Source organism: Ursus maritimus, unplaced genomic scaffold, assembly GCF_017311325.1.
Source record: "Ursus maritimus isolate PB19 unplaced genomic scaffold, ASM1731132v1 scaffold_32, whole genome shotgun sequence".
Lineage (NCBI taxonomy): Eukaryota > Metazoa > Chordata > Mammalia > Carnivora > Ursidae > Ursus > Ursus maritimus.
This window is the reverse complement of record NW_024425786.1, coordinates 6,423,250-6,446,352: the sequence shown is the minus strand read 5'-3', so window position 1 is coordinate 6,446,352 and position 23,103 is coordinate 6,423,250. Positions and strand designations below refer to the sequence as shown.

Below are 23,103 nucleotides of genomic sequence, written 5' to 3'. Positions count from 1 at the left end.
CTTTAATACGTGCTTTTTTATTTGTACAAGAGTCATAATTTTAGGGGGGGAAGTATGCTTGAACTTTATTAACATGTCACTAGACCCAGAAAGATGTGCCATAGCTGTTAGGTCGTTACAGACGTTTCAATATTCCCTTTATTAAAGTGAAATTCACAGAACATAAAATTAACCTTTGCAAAGTGTACAATTCAGCGGCATTTAGTACATTCACAGTGTTGGGTAACCACAACTCTATCTAGTTCTGAAACATTTCCATCCCCCCCAAAGGAAATCCGACACCCATTAAGCAGTCCCTCTGCACTTCCCTCTCCCCCCGGCCCCTGGCAACCACCAATCTGCTTTCTGTCTCTACGGATTTACCTATGTGGGATTTCTCGTATAAATGGAATCGTGCAATATGTGCCTTTTCGTGCCTGGCTTCTTTCACTTAGCATGGTGTTTTGGAGGCTCACGTCCCATGTAGCAATACTTCATTCCTTTTATAGCTGCATAATTCATTGTGTGTATATGTCCCTGTTTGCTTATCCATTCATCCATTGATGGACATTGGGGCTGATCCCACCTTCTGGCTCTCGTGAGTAGTGTTGCTATGAACGTGTGTATACGTACATTTGCTTGAGTGCCTGCTTTTAATTCTTTTGGGTATCTATCTAGGCTTCGAATCGCCAAGTCATAATTCTGTGTTTTAACTTTTTTTTCTGCTTTGCACAGCAGCTGCACCATGTTGCATCCCCACCGGCAGTGTTCTGAGCGGTCCAGCTTCTCCGCAGCCTTGCCTGCAGCGCGAATGGAGCTCGAGGACTCGCTGCTGAGGGCAGCGAGCCAGTTGCGAAAAGATACTGTATGATTCCACGTTTATGAAGTAACTGAAGTAGGCGGTTCATCGGCACAAAAAGGCGAGTGGAGGTTGCCAGAGCTGGGCGGGGGGAGAAATGGGGAGTTGCCGTGTAGCGGGCGTAGCGCCTTAGTCCTGCAAAGTGAGAAAGCTCAGGAGATCACTTGCACAACAACGTGGATATCCTTATCACTAGTGAACTGTATACTAAAAATAGGAAACTTTGTTGGTTTTTTTATGAGAGTTCAAAACCAAGCTGTCTACCTAATGTGTAACCAAGGGAGGCCACTTGGGTCCCCGAAGAGCCTCGTGACCCCTCTGGCTTTCACGCTTTCTGTCCATGGTTCTTGGGGTACACACCTGTTTGTCCATGTGCACTCTGATAAGCAAGGTCAAATTCTGCTCCTGGTAAGAACAGGGGAACCTTGTAAAGTCTCCGAAGGTTACTCCCCAGGCGTGTCAGAGCGTGATGGGCAGCCTCCCTGCCCTGGGGACGCCTGATAGCATCTCGGGCCAGATTCAATGTCCGAACTCCTAATTGGCCTAAGGTGCAAGAAAGTTAACTTGGACCAGGTACGTGTTCTCTGCTGAGTTGAGTTCCGATGGCCAGATGGCCAGCCTAGATGGCGTGTGGTTGGCCCCACGGAGCACTAGGCTTGAAACGTTTTGTGTCAACAGACCGGACCCCCTCCAGGTCCCCTCACTGCACCAGGAGCCCTGCCCCTCAAAGCCAGTGCCCAAGGCACACCTGGATAGCTGCATGCACGCTTGGACCTGTTAATTACTGCTTCCTTATCTAAACCTGGAATGGAGGTGACCCATTCTCTTCCCGCCCCTCCCTCTAACCAAGCAGTCCTGCATGCACACTGCACCTGGGTAGGCGGCCGCATTCCGTGCCCCTGAGGCACACGCAGGCGTTTCTGCTGTAGCACCGTGCACGTGTTCCTGGGGAACCCCACATTCTACTGTGTGGCACATAAAAATAACAGGGCTTCCGGGAAGAAAAGGGTTGGGGCAGACGCACTCAAATCCCATGCAATTTTTTTAACCTAAACACAAAACCAAAATCCAGTCCTCAGCCTGGGACGCCTGGGTGGCTCAGTTGGTTAGGCGTCTGCCTTCAGCTCAGGTCATGTCCCAGGATCCTGGGATCGAGTCCCGCATTGGGCTCCTTGCTCGGTGGGGAGTCTGCTTCTCCCTCTGCCTGCTGCTCCCCCTCCTTGTGCTATCAAATAAATAAATAAAATCTTAAAAAAAAAAAAAGCAGCAGCCTGGGTAAATCTCTACTGACATTTGAGCCCAGCATTACAGGGGTTCAGTTTCTTCCTTACGACGAAGGTCCTGAGGGCACTTACTTCCGGGAGAGAGCTGTTTCATCAATTTAAAATCTGACTTTGGGGGCGCCTGGGTAGCGCAGTCGTTAAAGCGTCTGCCTTCGGCTCAGGGCGTGGTCCTGGTGTTCCGGGATCTAGTTCCGCATCGGGCTCCTCCGCTGGGAGCCTGCTTCTTCCTCTCCCACTCCCCCTGCTGTGTTCCCTCTCTCGCTGGCTGTCTCTATCTCTGTCAAATAAATAAATAAAATCTTTAAAAAAATAAAATAAAATAAAATAAAATCTGACTTTGGCTATTGTCAATTAAAAAAAATACATATGTGTGTGTGTGTGTATATATATATATATGGATGAAAAGGTCTTCACAGCATTCTAAATGTGTTAGAGTCCCTCCCCATTTTCTTGCATGTATTTTTCTTAACACGTGAAGTCCAGGTAGTCATCCTGGGGCTGGAGAAGCAGCCCACAGGAGAAGGGGCCCAAGCTCCTTCCATCTTGTGGCTTTGTCCTGTGTGGCCTCGATCTCAGGATCTAAGCTGGTGGCATCTGTATTCCAGGCAGCAGTATAGAGAAGCAGACAGAGAAGAGAGCAAGGTTCCTGGAAGCTACCACGTCGTGTTACCTTTGCATTATACAGAGCTTTCGCCTATGTTCACGCCAACTGCAAGGACCATAGGGAAACGCGGTCTTTATTTTGGGCAGCCAGAGGTCCTTCCGCAAATTCTATTACTGTTGAAGAAGGACTGAGCAAATTGATTTGGGGATGGGTTGGGGGAGCTACAACAGTCTGTTCGAAAGGTTCCAGAACATTCCCAGCAGAGGTGAGACCAGCAGGGACCAAAAGTCCCGATATCATGGTCTCAAAACAGCCCAGGGATTTGCCAACCGGCCTTCTGGTGCTAATTCCACATTTTAACATTTTTGTTCAATTTTCCTGTATGAACTTGTCATTCTGAAAAGCTTCATTTTCAGAAAGATCATTTTGACTCCTTATCACCAGAGTAATATGGAAGTCCTCTTATTTCCCCTCCCCTCATCCTGTCAGTCACCACGTTTTGTCAGTTTTACAGCCTAAGTATTTCCCGGATGCATGGACTTCTCTAATCTCTTCCACCACCCTCCGTGGGTCCTACAGCAAAGGAACAGCTCCCTCTCCCCTTCCTCAAATCCATGAATCTCTTGTTCCCTCCACAGTTCTCCTCGAGGTCGCCCCCGTGAACTTGGAAAAACACGAATCTGATCACTTTCCGAAAGTCTTAATGCCTTCCCTCTGCTCCTAGGACAAAAATCGAGCTCCTTACCGGACGTGATCTACAAGTACTCAACGTAGTCTGGCCCGGCCTGCCCCACCAGCCTCCTCCCTGCACTCTGCCTGTCCCCTTTGGGCCCCTCAGCCGCACTGACCTTGCAGTTTCTCGATAGCATCACGCTCCGGCCACAGGCCTTGGCACATTCTGTTCCTGTCTGGAAGGCTCTCTCCACCACCCCCTCCCCACCCACCCCCTTTGCCTGGGTCAGCTCTTTCCCTCCTTCCTTCCCCTCTCGGCTCGAGCTCACATTTTGAGGAGCGATTTCCCTGACCAGCGCCCCACCCCCTCTTTAGAGCTCTTGTATGGTTACAAATTCGCCAAATTCATCGATGTGTTTGACCGCACCGTGTCCTCAGCTAGGGTCCAAGCTGCCTGAGGCAGAAGGCAGTTTTTATATTTGAACCCTGTGGCACTCCCCTCTCTCAGACAACAGTAGGCTCGGTAAATACAAATGCAGGGGCGCCTGGGTGGCTCAGTCAGTTAGGCATCCGACCCGGCTCAGGTCGTGGTCTCGGGATTGTGAGATGGAGCCGCTCGTCAGGCTCTGTACTCAGTGGGGAGTCTGCTTGAGGTTCTCTCTCTCCCTCAGCCCCTCCTCCCGCTCTCTCTCTCTCTAAAATAAATCTTTTAAAAAACAAGAAAATAAAATATAAATGTAAATATAAGCTAGGGTCAAAATCATCTGTGATCTCACATCCCAGAATAACCACTGTTGTCGGATTCTGATACGTCTTCTGACATTGTGTGCTGACATATTTACATTTAATGTTGGTAGTAACCCTGTGGGAATTGAGAGGTGGGGCCCAAATGCTCATGCCAGAGTCCCCGGCCAGACTTTCTGCGTCGTGAGAGGACCTAATACATGGCCCTCTTTGGGTCCTTCTCTCCCTCAATGATAAAATCCTAATATAGTTTCCATGTGATGACCCAAACTGTGTGGAAGGTGGGGAAGAGCGTCGGGAGGGCCCTGCCAGGACCGAGTATGGCTCTGCAACTGTCCACTTTCCCTTTAAAAGGGATTCCTTGGCTCTCGGTAGAGGCAGTTTCAAAACACACGCAGTTTCTTGGAAATACTTGTACGTGATCCTGGGACACACCTCAGCCTGCCCTCGGGTCCATCAGTGTTTTCATCAGTGTCATTTTAAACCACAAGGCGAAAATAGGCTTCAGTTGGCAGTTTCTTTTCCTAGTCCGGACCGGGGCTGGGCAGGGAGGGTGAGACGCAGAGGCCGGAGTCTGAGACACCCCCCAACCTCAGAGACTACTTACAGGGAAGGGGTGCAGGCGACACACCCCAAGTCAGCCTGCCAGGGGTTTGCCTCCCACTGGAGGGCTGTTTCCCCATCTGAATGCCCAGATCCCCCAAGCCCAAGGGCCCCCCCCACGGGCCCAATGGCCGCCAGAGACCCCAGGCTACTGGGCCTGGTCCTTGGGGTTGGGAGGGACCGAGCAGGGCCACACCACCTACAGGGGGTGCAGTCCCGAGCCCTTGGGCCCGTTCCCTAGTGCTCCCAGCAGCAGGTGCCCAGGCGAAGGGCTGGAGCCACTGGGCCCTTGGCAGGTCTGCACCCCCTTGGCTGGCCATGCTGGGGGACTGGTGACACACGGCCATGCCCGCTATGCCACAGGAGCTAGGTCAGGCCTCACTCGGGCTGGGGAGGTCAGGCGCTGGGCTGGGAGTCTTCCCCACCCTACCCCACCCCCAGCACAGAGAGGGCGGGGCGGGGGGCAGAGCATGACTCAGGACTGCCAACTGAGGCCAGTTCTTTTTGTTTGCACAATCTGTGTCTTTCCTTTCACCCCCACCCCCCCCCACCCCAACTAAAGTACATTTTCTTTGGAGAATTCTTCAAAACTCTTTGAAAGAATTGGGAACTTCTGGTCTTGCCAAACCTGCACTGGGCATTATGCTGTGACACAGAAGGAAGGGACAGGGAATGAGCTAGTGGGGGGAAATGGCCAATCCCCCCTCTTCATCACCCTCCTCACAGTCTCCTGCGTACAGGAGCCTGGTCACAATTCCCAAGCTTGCTACTGATGGAGGAATGGCGCCCAGCACATAGTGGGCTCCCAGTTGATGGTTTATTTGGGAAAAGGAGGGGGTCACCTGGGTGGCTCAGTCGGTGAAGCATTGCCTTCGGCTCAGGTCATGATCCTAGGGTCCGCTCCTTGCTCAGCAGGGAGCCTGCTTCTCCCTCTGTCTTTGCTGCTCCCCCTGCCTGTGCTCTCTCTCTCTGACAAAATCTTTAAAAAAAAATTGGGAAGGAGGGGGAAGAATGGCTGAATTAGTTGGATTTGTGCCACAGCAGTATGTCCTGTAAAGATGAAAGCCTGTGGGCCTTGCGGGACTCTGCTCTGGATTTTGGCCCCTTGACCTGGTGTGGCCCGTGGTGGCTGCACACGTGCTGAGCACCGGAGGCGGGCCGTGGCCTGTTCATGCATGGCGGACCCAGGCCAACAGCCATGACTCACTTTCCCTGCCCTGGAGATAAAGGCATGTGAACCATTTACTGCCTTGACAGTAGTGATGATGATGCCTAAAGTCGCCTCTTCAGCCCACTCAGTTCCTTACAAAGGAAAATAAACTGTCTGAGCAAGAGTGGCATGGGTGTGTGAGCAAAAGCAGACTCTCCGATTGGCTGCAGGCTTCCTGGCAGGGACCACTTCTGAGAAACCTCTAGTGACCCCAACTCTTGGCCTTGTGTTACCTGGTATGCTGTGGGGCCAGTGGCGTTCCGTGTGTTTGGGACAGAAATAACTCCTCCAGTCACTCATCACGAGCCCGACCAGTGGAGGCTCTCGTGGGGAGCGGATACCGCGGACTGTCCGATCAGGCAGGCACCGTGCCTGCAGCCCCGGGGGGGCGGGGGGGCGCCCGCTGGCTGAACCAAACCCGACTTGGAATTTAAAAGAAGTGAAAGAAGACGTACCTCTGGACTCCTGAAAGGGTTATTCCGTCTGGGGCTGGCTGTAAAAAGGCTATTGGCTGTTACTTGGCACGGCCAAAGTTCAGCCCGAATGTCTTCTCTCTCCATTCAGCGCGTTTGTTATTTTGGCTGAAAGGAAGTCGGCAGCGCTCGGCTCTTGCAGACCAAAGATGGAGCAACAGAATCCGAACAAGAAGGAAGGGGTGAGTGGGCCTCCCAGGGCAGGAAGGAGCGTGGAGTGGCCTGCTGCCAGGGCCTGCTCAGCGTTGCCGGGGTGGGAGAGGTGGGGGGCCCGTCCCTGGGAGCTCTGTGCAGGGGAGCGCCGTGGGAGGGAACCTCAGAGTTCACTTGGACAGGGACTAGAGGACAGATTTAGGGACAGTTAGATTTTAGAGACCGGTCAGGGATCATCCTACCGGAACAGACTCGAGAAGTACCTGCAACCAACTGGACGAGTCGCAAAGGGTTAAGTTGTCCCAAGTGCCTTCCCCAGAAAAGCTTGAGGAGAAGGGCCTCTGCAGCCAGCCACAAAACCCCTCCACGCTGCTGGCGAGAGGCTCCTTGACGCGTGTCGATTTTGGCTTCGGAACATTTTCATTAGGTTTTTCGGCAAGTCACACGGCTAGGCCGGCGTGGAAAGAAGGTGCACGCGGAAAAGACCGTGCAAGGCTCGCATCTAAGTCACATCTGTAGCAGACATTCCCCGCCTTTCAGATGAGAGGTTCCCTTGTTTTCGCGACAGATTTTTCTGGACCTCTTCCCTCCTACCCCAGTCCCCTCACTCACAGACTTTCAGCTGTACTTTGAGAGTCTCTTGATTGAGGAAAATGCATAATGACAGAGCATACGAATGTATTACGAACACTTTTAAGGAATTCGCATTTCACGCGTCACGACGGCATTTGCTGATATTTGTGGAGGCAGAGGGACATACGTGTGGAGATGATGACTGACTCGGGCACGCCTGTGAGGCCTTTACCGCAGACAGGTCAGGTCGAGGGCATGCCCTGTGGCTCCTGGGTTAAGAGCAGGTTTGGGAGGTAGAAGGACCTGGTTCCGTTCCTGCTCCATCCTGTTCTAGATGTGGGAACTGGGGCATGTTATTTAAGTGTTCGTGCCTCAGCTTTCTCACCTGCAAAATGGGAATGATAACCATACCAATTAAATGAGACGATGCATATGAATTACCTGGCCCGTAGTGGGTCCCCCGTGAATGTTACCACTTTTGCTCACCCTTTAGAGCAGGGACCAGATGATTCTTGGCTTTGGGGGGCTGGCCTGAGTGTTGTAGGGTGTCTAGCAGCATCCCCGGTCCCTACTCATTCGAGGCGTTCTCGTCCCGTGAGAATTAGGATTTTCAAGGTTACTGAGCAGCCTCACATGGATCTTGTCGGACTCTCGCGACAACCAAGAAAGTGTGAGACCACTCAGTGTTAACCCCTCTATTTTATAGAAAAGGGGCTGTGAGGTGACAAGAACTTAGGGGCTTGAGGGTCAGGAGAGACCCTTATCGGGTCTGTGCCCCCCCCCCCGGGTGAGGCAGCAGGAAAACAGAAATGCCCCCGCGTGGTGGTCCCGAAAAGAAGCAATACACGTGGAGAGGGTGTGGTTAAATTGCTCACATGCAGCAGGATGGGCTGACCCTGGCTCCCTGCGCCCTGGATTCTCCAAGGAAGGAAGCCCGTCCTCCAGTGGCAGGTGGGATGGAGCTTTCCCCTTCCTGGCTGCCTGAGGCCAGACCTGCCCCTTTGGACAAAAGCCAGGACACGTGCTGGGCTTCCTGGGATACATGAAAACAAAATGATTGCCATGGGGGCCGCCTGTAAGAATCTACAGGTGACCGAGTAAAGCCCGGGGCGGGGGGGATTGAGGAGCAGAGGAAAAGTGGAGGGGCCTGGGAAGACTGCAGAGAGCTGGGGCTGTGTGGGCTGGTGCAGGGGGCCCCTCTCCCCGTCCCCCCATTGCCTGTGTGACCGTGGCCTCACTGGTCTCTGGATTCCTTACATGTAAAGAGAAATGACCAGAATCTGACCAATGCGCACCAAGGATTTTTCTGCCGAGAGAGAGGACTCTTGGCCTGGAGGGGTGTGAAAACGAGCCAAGTGTTTTTAGAAAATGAAAACGTAATTTTGGGGGGTGCCTTCACCAACAACACACCCAGCAGCATGGGATAAGGAACTTCCCTTCTGGTGTGGTCGCTGTTGATGATGAGAGCAAGCCTGTGGGGAGCACCTACAATAAGCCGGGTGTGGCTCTAACGGGGTTTCACAAACGAACTTCGTTCTTCACCTCAGTCCTGCGAGGGAGGGAGTATCGTCCCGTTTTACAGGTGTAGGTGCTGAGACACAGAGAAGTTCTGTAACTGGCCCGAGGCCACACAGCCAGCAGCAGGAGTGCAGGTCCCATCCCAGGCTCTTGGGCTGCCCCTCACCCCTCGCCGCCGTGCTCGTCACCACCACGGCCACAAGACAAGGCACTGTCCTGTCCCTCAGCAGCACCTAGGCCTCCCTTTCTGTTTATGAACTTTGGGATTGATAGTGTGAGAAAGCGACTCAGAGTTAATAATTCATAAGAACTAACTTTTTTAGAGATGTTTGCGTTCTCCTGGGAGATTCCGGACAGCGGGAGTGGATTTAGGAAGCAGATTCCCGAAGGGAGCCGTTTGGGGCAGGGCTCCCTTCCCAGCAGCCTTGAATCCCATCCAGCTGGAAGACGGGCCCTGAAGGCAGCTCTTTAACTAAGTCTCAGAATGTGCTCGGCGTTATGAAACAGGAAGCCAGTTTACTGTGGGCATGAGGGACGTGTGGTTTCTCCCAAAAGCATAGCTGAGTCACGGCTCCCCTTGGCCTCTGAGGAGACACCCCACCCCCTTCACGTCTGAAGGCCACTTGGCATTTTTATAAGCTGCTGGGAGACCTGGGCCCCTGCTCCCTCATACCCTAGTCCAGCCCAGTACTTGATCTTTCTCTTTTCCCTCCTGGAAAGACTTAAAAAAAAAAAAAAAAAAAGGAAGAAGAAAGCTTAAAGTATGGCTTTCTCTTACATGCCTTTTTAAATATAGTACATTTCCTGAGAGCATAACTCCCGGACCATGCAATTTACCCAAGAAAAGTATGCAATCTGGATAAAATACACAAACGTACATTCACAGTTGTGCGACCATCAGCACGATGAAGTTTAGACCGTTCTCATCACCCCAAAAGAGCCCTGTGTCCCCTGGCAGTGGTCCACATCTCTCCCCAGCCCCGGCAACCACCCATCTCCCATCTGTCTCCACGGATTTGCACTTCTGGACCTTTCGCCAAGATGAAGGTGGGCGAGTGCTCCTCTGGGACTGACTGCTTTCACATAGCATGTCTTCAGGGTCCAGGCTCCGTGTAGCAGGTGTCAGATCATCTCCCACTGTCTGGATGCTCGGCCCCTGTTGATACGTTCGTCGGTTAATGGCCTTTTGGATGGCTTCCCCCTTGGGGCTGATTCGAATGCTGCTGCCGTGAACATTTACGTTTTTGCGTGCATGCGTTTTTGTTTCTCTTGGGTGGACCCCTCTGTGTGGAATCACTGGGTCATACGGTGACTCTGTTGAACTTTGTGGGGAACTGCCAGACAGATTTCCAAAGGGACCGCATCACCCTATATTCCTGCCAGTGACAGGAGAGGGTTCCAGTTTTCTCCTTGCTGACACTTTTTACTGTCTTACTGATTTTAGCCGTCCCCGTGAGTGAGAAGCAGTGTCTCACTGTAGTGTGGGTGTGCATTTTCCTGATGGGATTCCAGGTCCTTCTACTGTACTCCCTCAGTGGTCCTCAGAGCCTTGCCCCCGCCTCAGCCTTGCCCCGAGCCCGGGCCCCTGTTCTCTGTCACTTCTGACTCCTCTTTTAAACCACTTCTGTGTTTTTTTCTTTGTAGAGCTCACTCCAGTTATAGCTAAACTATTAGATTATTACGTATTTTTTTTAAAGATTTTATTTATTTATTTAACAGACATAGCCAGCGAGAGAGGGAACACAAGCAGGGGGAGTGGGAGAGGAAGAAGCAGGCTCACAGCAGAGGAGCCTGATGTGGGGCTCGATCCCATAACGCCGGGATCACGCCCTGAGCCGAAGGCAGGCGCTTAACCGCTGTGCCACCCAGGCGCCCCTATTACGTATTTTTTTTTAAATGGCCGCCTTCCCCATTGGACCATGATGTTGAGGGCGGCTGATGTGCTCACCAGACTGTAGCGTGGTGTTGGGACTAGAGTCAGCTCGCAACCACTGTTTAATGAATGAAGGCATTTGGACCAGCATGGTCAGGGAGAGCCTACCCAAAATGTCTTTACTGTTTTGACAGAAGGTAACCCCTGACTCCTACGGGTCTGTAGCATGTGCCTGTGGCTCGAATTCAAGAGGAAGACAAAGCATAGATGTTAAGTTGTACGCTCTATGCTTACAGACTCTGCAGCCTGAGTTCTTCCCGGTAGCGTTCACTGGGATCTTGTAAAAGCAGTCCGGTTGCGGGCTGTCCGTGGTGCCTCGCGGCATCCCGCGTTCTGGGGCACAGGCCAGCTCCCCAGCGGAGCGCTGCGAAGGACTTCAAACCAGAGGACTCACCAAAGGAGAAAGCGGTCAGGAGTTGCACTTGGCGGTATGAGTGAAGCCTGTTGTGTTTCTAGTTAACCATTTACCTGGAAGAGAATTAGAGGAGGAAAACTCCTTATCAGTTTTCTCCTTCCTTCCTTCCTTCCTTCCTTCCTTCCTTCCTTCCTTCCTTCCTTCCTTCCACAAAATCAAGCAATACAACAGCCATAGCGAAGGGACTTTGTTATGTTCTCCCCTGTATCCCCAGCACTTAGAACAATGCTGGGCTCACGGTGGGCGCTCCGTGTGCTGGAGTGAGTGAGTGAGTGAGTGAGTGAGCGAGTGAATGCCCAGAGCACTTCGGGTGGGAGCTCGGGCAGCCCTGTCCTGCATCTGGGATGGGGTGTGTGACTGCATGTGCCTACTTGCTCCCCCCCCCCCACCTTTAGAAGTCACAGGGTAGCACGGCAGCAGCTCCAGAACCCGCTTTCTCTCCTGGGCACCATCGCCCCCCACTTTGGTCACCTGCGCCCCTCGCTGGCCCCAGGGGATGGTGGGGTCTGAGCCCATGGTGCTTACCTTCCTTGCCAGAAACATCNTGCTGAACTAACCATTTGTTAATTCCTGAGGTGGAGGGAGGAGAAGGGCGAGGTTTCGTTTAAGGGGGCTCCTTGCAGGTCTTGCCCCTGCCGCCTGGGGGTTAACCAGCGCGTGCTCTCCGGGGCACCGGGACGGGGCAGGATGGCCGTGGCTCCTCTGCCTGCCCGGCTCCTCACTTAGCTCTCCGCAGAGGCGTGGCCCAGAGGAGACCTGAGGGCTCAGCTGCCCCGGGGGAGCCCATGACCCCTGGATGGAGCCTCCGTGGGAGCACAAGGATGAGGGTGCTCTGGGGCAGCTTGTCCAGGCCCTGGTCAGTGATTCACCTCTGCGGCTCGACGCTTTCATAATTCAACCTTGCAGCAGCTCTGAGGGAGGGTGATGACCCTCCTTTTGAAGATCGGGAAAATGAAGATTCTAGCAATCAAGCTAGAAAGTGGCAGTGGGCAAGTGCAAGATGAAATCTGTAGGCTCTGGGCCCCTGGGCGGCTCAGTCGGTTGAGCCTCTGCCTTCGGCTTAGGTCGTGATCCCAGGGTCCCGGGATCGAGTCCCGCGTCAGGCTCCCTGTTCAGTGGGGAGCCTGCTTCTCCCTCTGCTGCTTCCCCTGCTTGTGCTCGCTCGCTCTCTCTGTCAAATAAATAAATAAATGAAATCTCAAAAAAAACAAGAAAGAAAGAAAGAAAGAAAGAAAGAAAGAAAGAAAGAAAGAAAGAAATCTGTAGCTTCTAAGAGAAAAACTTTTTCCACTTTTATTTTTCTCGTTTTCCATGACTTTACTAATGGACTTCCCTCTTGTTAAATGAGTGTTTGATTTCCTCATGTGTCAAAGGGGGATATGATCACAGAACACACGTGTTTGCGTTCCCAGAAACCTGTATTTAAATATTTTCTCGCCACGCCTGTTACAGCAAAAGTCCAGCGGCTGAAGGAAGTTAATCAGTGGCCCTAAATAAACAATGACAATTGTTCCCATTTTCTCCTCTTTGATTTTTAGGGGAGTTGGTGTTTGAGGCAGGACCTGAGTGTGTTTGCCACTGTCAGCAAATACAGCCACACAGTGGGAATGTTAGAGAAGCATTTCAGACATTAGATAGAGTGTTGGAGTAGGGGAGCCTTCCGTGTCTTTCTGACCCAGCAGTTCTCAGGGACAGCTGCCTCCCCCATCCAGGGGGACATTTAGCAATGTCTGGAGACACCTGGGTTGTCACAGGTAGGGACGGGTGGGCCCTACCGGCATCCAGGACAGCCCCCCAGAGCAAAGAATTCCCCCGCCCTATGTGCTGAGGTCCAGGGACCCTGTTCTATCAGGTTAAGTGAGGAGAGGAAGGTTTCAAGATAGGGAGCAGTTGAAAGAGGACGGATCTTCCGATTTTCTTGCGTCCTTCTATAGGACTTCGGGATAAATCAGGAGTTCCTTGAACCCCAGTTGCTTCCTATGACCTAAGCCAGGATTTTCCCCTCGCAGAGGCTGACACTCGTACTTTTACTGGCGACGCTGATAGCCGCCTTCGGGTCATCCTTCCAGTATGGGTACAACGTGTCCGCCGTTAACTCCCCTGCCGAGGTAGGTCTCTGGGGTGAGTGAGACGCAGACCCCGCCCCGCAAACGGAGGGGGGTTGGAGCAGCCTGTGTCGGATGTGGTCCCCAGGGTGGTGGTACGTGCGTACTGGAGCACACAGTGGGTCCTCCGGTCACGGGAGAGGGAAATAGCCACGAGACACACAGGGGCACAGGCTCAAGGGAGTGACTTGTGGGCACAGGGTTATGGGGGTGAACCCAGTCCCCCGGCCTCAGCTGCTCATGGAGAGCCAGGCCTGGCCGCGCACACTGGGGCTGGCCTCGGGGGTGGGGGTGGGGGCTCTGTTTTCCAAAGCCTTGCACTCTCTAGAGGAGCCTGGAGGGTCAGGGGTCATCTAAAGGCCTGGAGGACTGGAGTTAGCAACGTCATGGGCAGGGTGCCTGTCGGAGGCCTGGCAGTTCCGGAGTGGGGGTCCTTGCTAGCTGCTGTCCATACCACTTCGCCCCTTCTCCCTTGTTGCTGTGTGTGCCCAGGTCTTCCATCAGGGGGCCTAACAGCTCACGCTGTTCTTCCTGCAAAACCAGGTCAAGTTATTTTGGTGCTGTCTTCCGCTTTGTCCTCCAGCTCATGAAAGCATTTTATAACGAGACCTACTATGAACGCAACGATCACTACATCAATGAGTTTTCCTTGACGTTGCTATGGTCTGTTACCGTGTCCATGTTCCCCTTCGGAGGCTTCATTGGATCCCTCTTGGTCGGCCCCTTGGTGAATAAATTTGGCAGGTAAGGCGAGAGGAATTTCCGGTTCCTGAAACTTCTAGACTCCGACCATTTCAAAACTAGGTTTAAAGCTGAAGTCTTTTTTGTTGTTGCTGTTGTTGGTAAAACTAGGTAATAACCACTGCGATGATTTCTGTTTTCTAATACGGTCTTAAGAAGACCAGATGTTGACCAAGTGTCCAGGGACGGAAGCAGGATCTCAGGCCTAGAGGCGGGTGTGGTGGGTCTCAGGCTCTGGGGGCAGATCCAGAAAGAGCAGAGAGTACTTCACAGGTCAGGACTCGCTCCCTCTCTGTTCTCTTGCCTTGCAGGTATATTCCTTACTAAAACCAAAACAAGTTCTTTCCTCTTTTTTTTTTTTTTTTTTGCCTTTAAGAGTCAAACACCAGATAACACGGCCACGATGTCAGGCCCAATGTAGATCACAGCACCGTGTTCTTGAACTCTGCCTCCCAAACAAACACAAACTCACTGCTCTGTTCTTTCCCCTTGGGATCAAGTAATATGCAAAATTCAGCCCAAATTAAATGACTGTAAAACTCTGAAATGGCTGAGATCAATGTCAGGCACTCCAGCGTGAAGCCGCGTGGCTGCGGGGTGACTCTCGCTATGGGTGTGTTGTGAACGCCAAGGGCAGGGCTTCTATCTTTGCCCCTAATTCTAGAGATTATGTATTTGATTCCAAAAAAGGTCGTTAAGACTCACACTCCCTCGTGTAAATTCCTTGGGCGTGAGAGAGCGGCCTTGTTATGAGCAGTATTCAAGAGCTCCTCCCCACCAGCCCCTTCGTTGTCGAACGAGCACACGGAGGCGAGGTAAAGTCAAATCATCTTCTCGGCCACAGATCTCGTTAGCTCCAGAGTCAAGGCCAGAACCCAGCCCCTTCTGCAGTATTTTTCAAAAAGAGTCTGAGATTAGAAACCTACAACCTCAGCTTTGGGACCTAAGATCCTGAGGTCTTCCTGGGAGGTTGGTGTTGAACTCAGCAGTTTTCCCTGCCCGCCAGAACATCATTCAAGTCACGGATCTGCAGGCCAGGTCTCCTTGAGTGAAGGACTTCGGTCCACGTTGGTCCATTTGGCCCACAGGTGGAGGAGACAGTTGCTTGTCCAGCTGTCTGCCTGAGAATGTGATAAATGCTATTCCATTGTTTGTGGTTTTCTTAAGGATCTGTTCCTTATATAACAGTAGCAACGAACAATTTATTGATGGGTTCCTATGTGCCAGGCTCTATCCTGAGCTTGGGTTTTTAGGTTTTTTTAGGGTTTTTAATTCCTCCAATCCATACAACAGCCCCATCCCCTTTTTCAAAATGGGAAAACAAAGCATAGAGAGTTGCTGTCACTTAGCCAAGATTATACAGCTGGGAGGAAATTCCATCTCTGAGCCTGTCCAAGCAACACTGTTGCATCAGGCGAGTATCTTCTCGATCTGTTGCTTTATTGCTTAATCACACACACATAGTATCTTTTTCATGCAAGATGTTTACATGTTCAAGTGGTCAGACTTAACTCTCATTTATGGTTTTTGCTTTTTGTGTCTGAAGACAGCCTTCCCTACCTACCTGGAGTCTCAAGGGTAATCTTCTATAATTTAAAAAATAATGTTACAGTTTTGTTTTCCCCAGACAGGTCTGGTCATTTTATGTTGTAGGGTGTTTTAACATGGAAAGACTTTTCTATATGCTGTTGAATTCAAGTTGCTAATATTTCATGTACGATTTTTCCATCTATGTGGATCAGTGAGGTTGGCCCTATACATTTCTTCTCGTGTCCTTAACATAATCTGGTTTCAAGATTACACTAACATCATGTGAGTTGGCGATTTCAAAAACGCTGGAGTGTATCGTAGTGTGTGGCTCTTTCCCTCTGCTCCCCACCGCCGAGGCGCTCTGCACTGCGGTCATTTCCATCGGCTTCCACAGAGAACGTGCCCCCCCAGGCTGTGCACTTGACCTATATCAGCCTTGACCACAGACAGTGGAAGCAGCAGCAAAGCCCGCTGCTGTAACTGGCCGGACACTTGGTGAACATCTGTTCAGTGAACGAGCGAATCCCTTGCCCAGACTAACGGACATTTCGTCCTCTGCAGGAAAGGAACTTTGCTGTTCAACAACATCTTCTCCATTGTACCCGCCATCCTGATGGGGTGCAGCGAGGTCGCCCGGTCTTTTGAGATGATCATTGTGTCCAGACTTTTGGTGGGCATCTGTGCAGGTACGTGGGCTACGCTGTGCTTCCGCTCTGTAATTTAGGGTAATCGGGGAGGAGGGGCAGGCGCAGGGTCTGGACCATTCTGGGGCTGCTGCAGCACGCAATCTCGCGGAGGCTGCCCTGCCTCGGCCCTGAGCTAGACCCTGGCGCCCACGCGTTAGTCTCAGGGGCGTTCGGGGGCGGACGTCTCTGTGCTGCTCCGCAAAGAGAACCATGTGTGAAAGACAGAAACACAGTCCCGTGCAGAGACGCGCCTCCGGCTGGTCCTGCATCTCCATGTTCTGTCGACCGCGGGCGGCCGGTGCGCGCGCTGTGAGCTGCGTTTTCTTTACCTAGACGGAGTAGACAGTGTCGTGTGCGGTGACGATAAGGGTCGTCTTCTGGAACTTTTGCTTCGGTTGTTTATACGTGTATGAAAATCAGGTTGCCGTGTAAAAGGTGTTTCTGTATTTTTTACCGTGGGTCGCGGCTGAAAAGCGTGACAAACAATCTAACGGACGAATCCCGCGTCACGAGCGCGGCCTCTCAGCTTCTATAGGGAACGTGAAGTGTGCAAAGGGCTTTTCAGGGGTCCTCTTTCACTTCCTCCTCCGTGGCCCACCTGCTGCACAGAGAAAGGCCTGGCTGGGGTCTCTCGCCTCATAAGCCCCAGTGCTGCTTTGCAAACCCTCCAAAGCTGTTCTCAGGGGCCACGCTTTGGTGGTTGTCGGAAGCTCCCCCATAATCGCTTCAGACCGAAGAGATGGGATTAAAGCCGTGCTCGCCACCTTCCCCCGACTCGGCCTTCTTCTGTAAACTGTACAGGGCTGGTGGGGGCGAGCGGGGCACCCACTCTCGGGGCCGTGCACCTTCTGGGTGGGCACCCAGGGTGAGCGCCCCCCAAATCCTGCATCCTGGGTGCCTTGCCAGGAGCCCTGCTCCCAGCCGTGGCCGTGCCAGCAGCTCTCATTTTCTCCTTCTAGTCACGGGGCTAGGGATGAGCCGATGACCCGGCTGGATGTCAGCAAGGGGGGCACAGCAAGGAGCCTGGTGTGAGGGGAAATGGCGAGGAATTGCGGGGTCGAGAGAAGAGGAGGAAATTAAGACCTCTGAAGAGAGAAGAGGTCCTGTCAAGGAGGGAGTGCCGGGCCCCGTGATAAGCTTCCCTCGTACTGCTTTCCCTGAGAGTGCTGGACGGGCCTCTGCCTCGGCCCCTGAGCCCCAAGGGGACCTGGACCCCCTCCCCCTGCAGCAGGGCTGGGCTAATGAAACAGGGATGATTCTGGAAGGTGCCAGCCATGGGCAGGTGCAAGCAGGCAATTTTCTGCTGACCATCCAACACTTCAGGGTTGGTTCCAACAGGAAAATATTAGGCTGCAATAGATAACAAATCACAAACCCCCAACCTTTACTCTTAAATAGGCATGACTTTTAGGTCGTCAAACGTTTTGGCCTCAGGCCCTTGTTACACTCTTAAGATTATTGAGGGCTCCAGAGAGCTTTCGGCTCATGTGGATTGTATCGGTCAATATTTACCATCTAGAAATTGCAGCCAAGGGGCGCCTGGGAGGCTCACTTGGTTAAGCATCTGCCTTTGGCTGAGGTCATGATTCCAGCGTCCTGGGATCAAGCCCTGCATGGGCGGGGGGCGGGGGGGGGGTCCCTGCTCAGCAGGGAGCCTGCTTCTCCCTTTCCCTCTGCTCTTCCCTGCCTGCTCATGCTCTCTCTCACAAATAAATAAATAAAAATCTAGCAAAAAAGAAAAAAAAAAGAAATTGCAACCAAGTAATGTTCATTTAATTCATTTAAATGGCGACAAGAAGCCCATTACATGGGGCGCCTGGGTGGCTCAGTCGTTAAGCTGCCTTCGGCTCAGGGCGTGATCCCGGGGTCCTGGGATCGAGCCCCACATCAGGCTACTCTGCTGGGAGCCTGCTTCTTCCTCTCCCACTCCCCCTGCTTGTGTTCCCTCTCTCGCTGGCTGTCTCTATCTCTGTCAAATAAATAAATAAAATCTTCAAAAAAAAAAAAAAGCCCATTACATGTCTTTATGAAAAAAGCTGTATATTCTAAAACAAATACAACTTAGAAGAGTAACATTGCTTTACATTTTTGCAAATCTCCTTACTGTCTGGCTTCAGAGAAGATGGCTGGCTTCTCAGCCGTGCTTCTGCGCTCCGCTGGCTGCGGTAGCACGTGGCATGTAGCCTCTGGAACGCTCCACTCTGTGCTCACGAGAGAACAAACAGGAGCTGTCTCGGGATTGTTGGAAAATGCTTTTGATCTCACAGGCCCCCTGAACAGGCGTCAGGAGTTCCCCAGGTCTGCAGATCCCATTTGGACCCGAGGTCATAATGCGTTTGCAGTTAATTCTTTCACACGGCTCCCGAAAAAGTCAGGAAGGTGGGAGAGCCAGCAGTATGTGGCTCAGACATCCCCAAAAGGAAGGGAACAGCTGCTCTGCCGAAGGGGCTACGGAGACAAAGCGGGTTCAGGGACAGATAGCAGGACTTGAGATGTTCAGTTCACTGGCTCACCGATAGTCAACGCGTGTGGTAAGAACACCAAGCTCTTTCACCGAAGGGATTTCCAAGGTAAAAGCCACTTTCTCCGACTCTGTCTGAACAGGCCAGCTGGGGATAGCCCAGTGGAGTCGCTTTTAAATCAGAACAGAGATTGCTTCCCACCAGCACGAAGGTCCCCCCATCTCTTCCCAAACCTCCTGATGTTTGCCTCTTCGATTTTTGTCCCTAATCAAATCAAGTCCTTGCTGCTGAGTGGTGACCACGGAGCCTGCCCCTCGAGGGCCCCTGCTTCCTCCCAGCCCTCTGGGCACTAGGCCTGTGGGGTCCCCCCGACACCCCACCAGACTTCTCTGGGCTGCTGCAAAGCCTGGCCCTCTTTGCTCTGACAACTGGGAAGAACTGGTGTGAATGAACAGTGAGCCTCTCTTAAAACACTAAGCAGATATCCTTGGGCAGAATCACCAAGCTTGAACCCTTGGCTCTCAGAAGGTTCCCTCCCATCTGGACCCCATCTAATACCCACCCGCTGCCAGCAGCTCCAGCCTCCATGTGCCCCACACTGTTCCCCTCGGCCTACCTGCGGCCGGGGCCTCCCCTCAGACCACGTGTCCCTGAGCCCCAGCCTGACTCCTGAATGCAAGTTCGATACTCGGCCTAGTGATGACCCTCCTGACCCCCGTCCAGGATTCTCAGCCTCTTACTGGGCGTTGGGGAGAATTACATGGGATGATCTATGTGAAAATACTTCGGAGCCTCTAAAATCAAGTTCCACCGACTCTTCCTTGCTCCAGTAAGACGAGAAAACTGAAAAGTTTAAATAGTGGGGAATCGGAAGTGGCAGTTATTCCACGGTGCTTGTTTACGCTTGTAATGCTCACTGGGAAATGGATCTCGTGCGTCCGTGTCTGTGTGGACATCCGTGCGTGTTGGTTACATAATACGCCTTCTCAGGTGAAGCTGTTGGACAGCGGTCCTTGGCCCCGTATGAACAGCTTCTCCCAAGGAGCCAGAGAGGAGAAGGTGCCAGACCACACCGGGGCTTTTCTTCCCTGACACCAAGCCGGTTAGGAGGGCAGCCCAGGGGTCAGGCTGCGTGTGTCCCTTGCCCCTGGCAACACCAGTTGAAAAGCCAGGCTGCTTGTCTATGAACTTCCTTGGCTCGGACTATTCTTTCTTTCCTTACAGTTTAAAGGATAAATAATTAAAAGAGGTGTTCGCCGTTTTGAGACAAAAGTTTCAGCCCAGCGGATGTGATTGCTGAATAAAAATGAGTGTGTTTGAAGACACAGTTTGTCCCTGCCAGACTCATGTTTCCTGATGGTGTTTTTACTTCAATCCCCTGCCAGGTCTGTCTTCCAATGTTGTCCCCATGTACCTGGGGGAGCTGGCCCCCAAGAACCTGAGGGGGGCCCTCGGGGTGGTCCCTCAGGTCTTCATCACCGTCGGCATCCTCGTGGCTCAGATCTTCGGTCTTCGGAGCCTCCTCGCAAACAAAGAAGGTAAGCCCCGGCCGCGTCCAGACCCCAGCCCTCCCGCGGCTCCGACTGGATGTTTCTGTGAGCTGGTCTTTGCTCTCCAGTCGGCTGGCCGGCCTCGCCACGCTGCCCTGGCCCCTCGGTGCTCGCTCAGCGTTTGCACACAATGGGCCCTGAATTAGTTGGCGGGGACCGTGTAGCTGACATTTTCCGGTCCCTCCGAGGACACGGATGAAGGGGCTTTAGAGCGAGTGAGCGGGAAGAGCTGTTGCCTGATCTTCTCTTGGCTTGCTCGCTGGCTGTCCACATAGGGGCCCGGGGCGTGCCAATGACGGCCACCAGTGCGCCAGGCTCCGTGCTTGAGGCTTCCCGCCACCTCCTCAATTGAGCCTCCCAGCAACACTGCTGGTTGAGAGGAGGCGGGCTCTGTGATCGTCCCATTCCATAGGCCAGGAAAGGGGGGCCCCCTGGGGGTCAGGTGGTGAGCCTGACTCTGGAGCTGCACCGCCCTCCTGGAGAGCCCTAGCCTGGCACATACTAGGTGCACAGTAACTGGTAACAGCCCCTGCCTCTGCATGACCCCCAGCCCAGTCTCTGGTCTCAAACCTCTGAAAGGGAAATCACCATTAATAGTCACACGAGCCAGAACGTGCTGATTATGGGCCAGGCACCAAGTCTTTATATTAATTCCATTCAATCCTCCCAACAACCCTCAAAAGCAGATACTGTTTATTATACCCATTTTACAGATGTGGAACCTAAAGCATATAGAGGTTGGATAACACGTCCAAGGTTTCATTAGGGCGCACATCCAGGTGGCTTGAACCAAGGTCCATGTTAAGCAACTACTGTCCCCCTTTCAATCACCCTCGGAAGGAGCAAGGACCAGGGGTTAAGGGGCTGAGTTCCTGTGTCCCAGGGAAGGCCCCTAAATGACCGGCAGGATGCAGGGCAATCTACAGAGCCCTGATGTCCATGACGTGCTTGCTGGCATGCAGAAGGGAGTGACTGGTTCTGCCCAGTGAGGGAGGCCTCCGAGAGGGCCGAGGACCTGGACAGGGGTGGGGAGCAGGACCAGCGTTCCAGACACGCACAGGGAGCCAGAAACGCAGAAGTTGTGTGTCCACAAATGTTGTGTGGACTGCATTTTCCATCCTTTTTTGAGACTATTTCACTCCTGGTGCCCTTCCTCTGGGCAGTGTGTGGAGGGCAGGGCTTTGGCCTTAGGCATCTCTGAATCTCCAGCACAAGTCCTGGCATGTGACAGGTGCTCGAGAACAAGGAAGGGAGGAAGCCCAGAAGAGAGGGCAGCAGGCAGGCAGCATGGTGCAGAGGATGTGAAGAAGTCTGACAATCTTCTTTAGAAAGATTGCAGCAGGGTCTCTGGATTTGGCAGTTCGGGGTCTCCAAGAAGAGTTTCCATGGGGGGGGGTGGAGCCAGACAGCAGTGGCCCAAGTCGGAGATAGGTCCACACCTGCTGTTGGCTGTGCAGGGTGATGGATTCAGGACCAAGGGAAGCCTGCATTTGCAGGTGTGCGGTGGGCTTGGTCCTGGCACTTGCCTCACGATGTGGCTGGCGGGGAAGTGAGTTAATACACGAAGAGCGGTTAGAGCAGTGCCTGGCACACGGGCATCCGCCGTCATCACTGACTGCCAGCCCTGGGAGAAGGGGGAAGAGGCAGGGCATTAACAGCTCCTAGAAGGAGCCTAAACTACTCATCACTCACTGGACCATTGTTATGCAAAAGAACACGCAGAAGGAAGAGCGCATAAAACATAAACGTATGTACATTCGCTCCACCCGAAATCAAACGCCAGTGTTTGGTCTGGATGCAGGTCCAAACTAGAGCCATGCCCGTGCTCCCGGCGGCTTTCTGTGTGCCCCCAGCCGTGGCCTGCCCACCCCCACCATACCGACATTTATCATCCCAGCCTCGCTTCTCTCTATAGTTTACCACATTTTGCAAAGATCGAGTTCATGTGCTGTTTCTGGCCTTCACCCCGTTGGACCACATGGTGTGGGCTGCTGCCCCCAGCATCGGGTTTCTGCGACTGGCCCCCGTCGTGGTTGGCTTCCATTTCAGTGCAATATAGGATGCTGTTTTGTGAATGCACCATGCTTCGTGTATCCATTCTGCCATCGTGGACATTTACCTTGTTTGTGGTTTTCATTTCCGTGGCCACCGCGGCTCAGACCAGTCCTGTTCAGGTGTTCCGGTGGCCCTGGCAGAGTCCTGAGCGTGGGAGGGGGTCCAGTGTTACCAGCTCTGTGTCCAGCCCTTAAGGACACCAGTCCGGGGCGGAGCGGTGGCTGGAGGGGCTGGGGCCAGCTCTCACGTGGGCGCTGGCTTCCCCGCAGGCTGGCCCGTCCTCCTCGGGCTGACCGGGATCCCGGCAGCTCTGCAGCTGCTCTTCCTGCCCTTCTTCCCCGAGAGCCCCCGGTACCTGCTGATTCAAAAGAAAGACGAAGCAGCTGCCAGAAACGGTAAGGCTCTACTGTGCGGGGGGCAGGGGACAGAGGCCGCGGCGTCTAGGCGCCGGGAAGCTGGGGACCCCTGAGCCGACCCCTTGCTCCCCTCCCTTAGCGCTGAAGAGGCTGCGCGGCTGGGACGACGTGGGCGCGGAGATAGAGGAGATCCGGCAGGAGGACGAGGCGGAGAGGGCCGCTGGCTTCATCTCCGTGCTGAAGCTGTTCGGCATGAGGTCCCTGCGGTGGCAGGTCATCTCCATCATCGTCCTCATGGGTGGCCAGCAGCTGTCGGGAGTGAACGCGGTATGGGGGCGGTGGGGCCGGGGCAGCGGGTGGGCGGTGTCCCCGCGGGGGTGGCGGTGCCGCAGGCGCTGCCCCGAGGGCCCCACCAGCCTCTGGGGTACCTTCCAGATCTACTACTACGCAGACCAGATCTACCTGAGCGCGGGGGTGAACGATCACGACGTCCAGTATGTGACAGCGGGCACCGGGGCAGTCAACGTGCTGATGACCGTCTGTGCCGTGAGTCTCCGACAGCCGCCACGGACGGAGGGCATCTTAAGGCGGGGGGGGGG

General features: G+C 53.3%; 1 protein-coding gene and 1 long non-coding RNA gene across 4 annotated transcripts in view; one reads left to right on the top strand and one right to left on the bottom strand.

Moving 5' to 3' along the window:
• Positions 1–120: 120 nt before the first annotated feature.
• LOC103666678 lies at positions 121–6,548 on the bottom strand. Its single transcript, XR_569590.2, has 3 exons — positions 6,410–6,548; positions 2,194–2,398; positions 121–973 (listed from the first exon to the last, which is right to left on the bottom strand). It is a non-coding gene; the product is annotated as an uncharacterized LOC103666678 (long non-coding RNA).
• The window catches only part of LOC103666877 (solute carrier family 2, facilitated glucose transporter member 5), a 19,419-nt gene continuing 2,293 nt past the window's right edge, over positions 5,978–23,103 (top strand). The window contains exons 1-9 of one of the 3 annotated variants that reach the window (XM_040645746.1): positions 5,978–6,190; positions 6,519–6,609; positions 13,029–13,127; positions 13,708–13,868; positions 15,957–16,081; positions 19,929–20,081; positions 22,418–22,543; positions 22,644–22,831; positions 22,940–23,050. In XM_040645746.1, coding sequence (XP_040501680.1) covers positions 6,577–6,609; positions 13,029–13,127; positions 13,708–13,868; positions 15,957–16,081; positions 19,929–20,081; positions 22,418–22,543; positions 22,644–22,831; positions 22,940–23,050 — 996 coding nt within the window. In that variant the 5' untranslated portion in view covers positions 5,978–6,190; positions 6,519–6,576. The other 2 variants (XM_040645747.1, XM_040645748.1) reach the window with 2 other exon arrangements.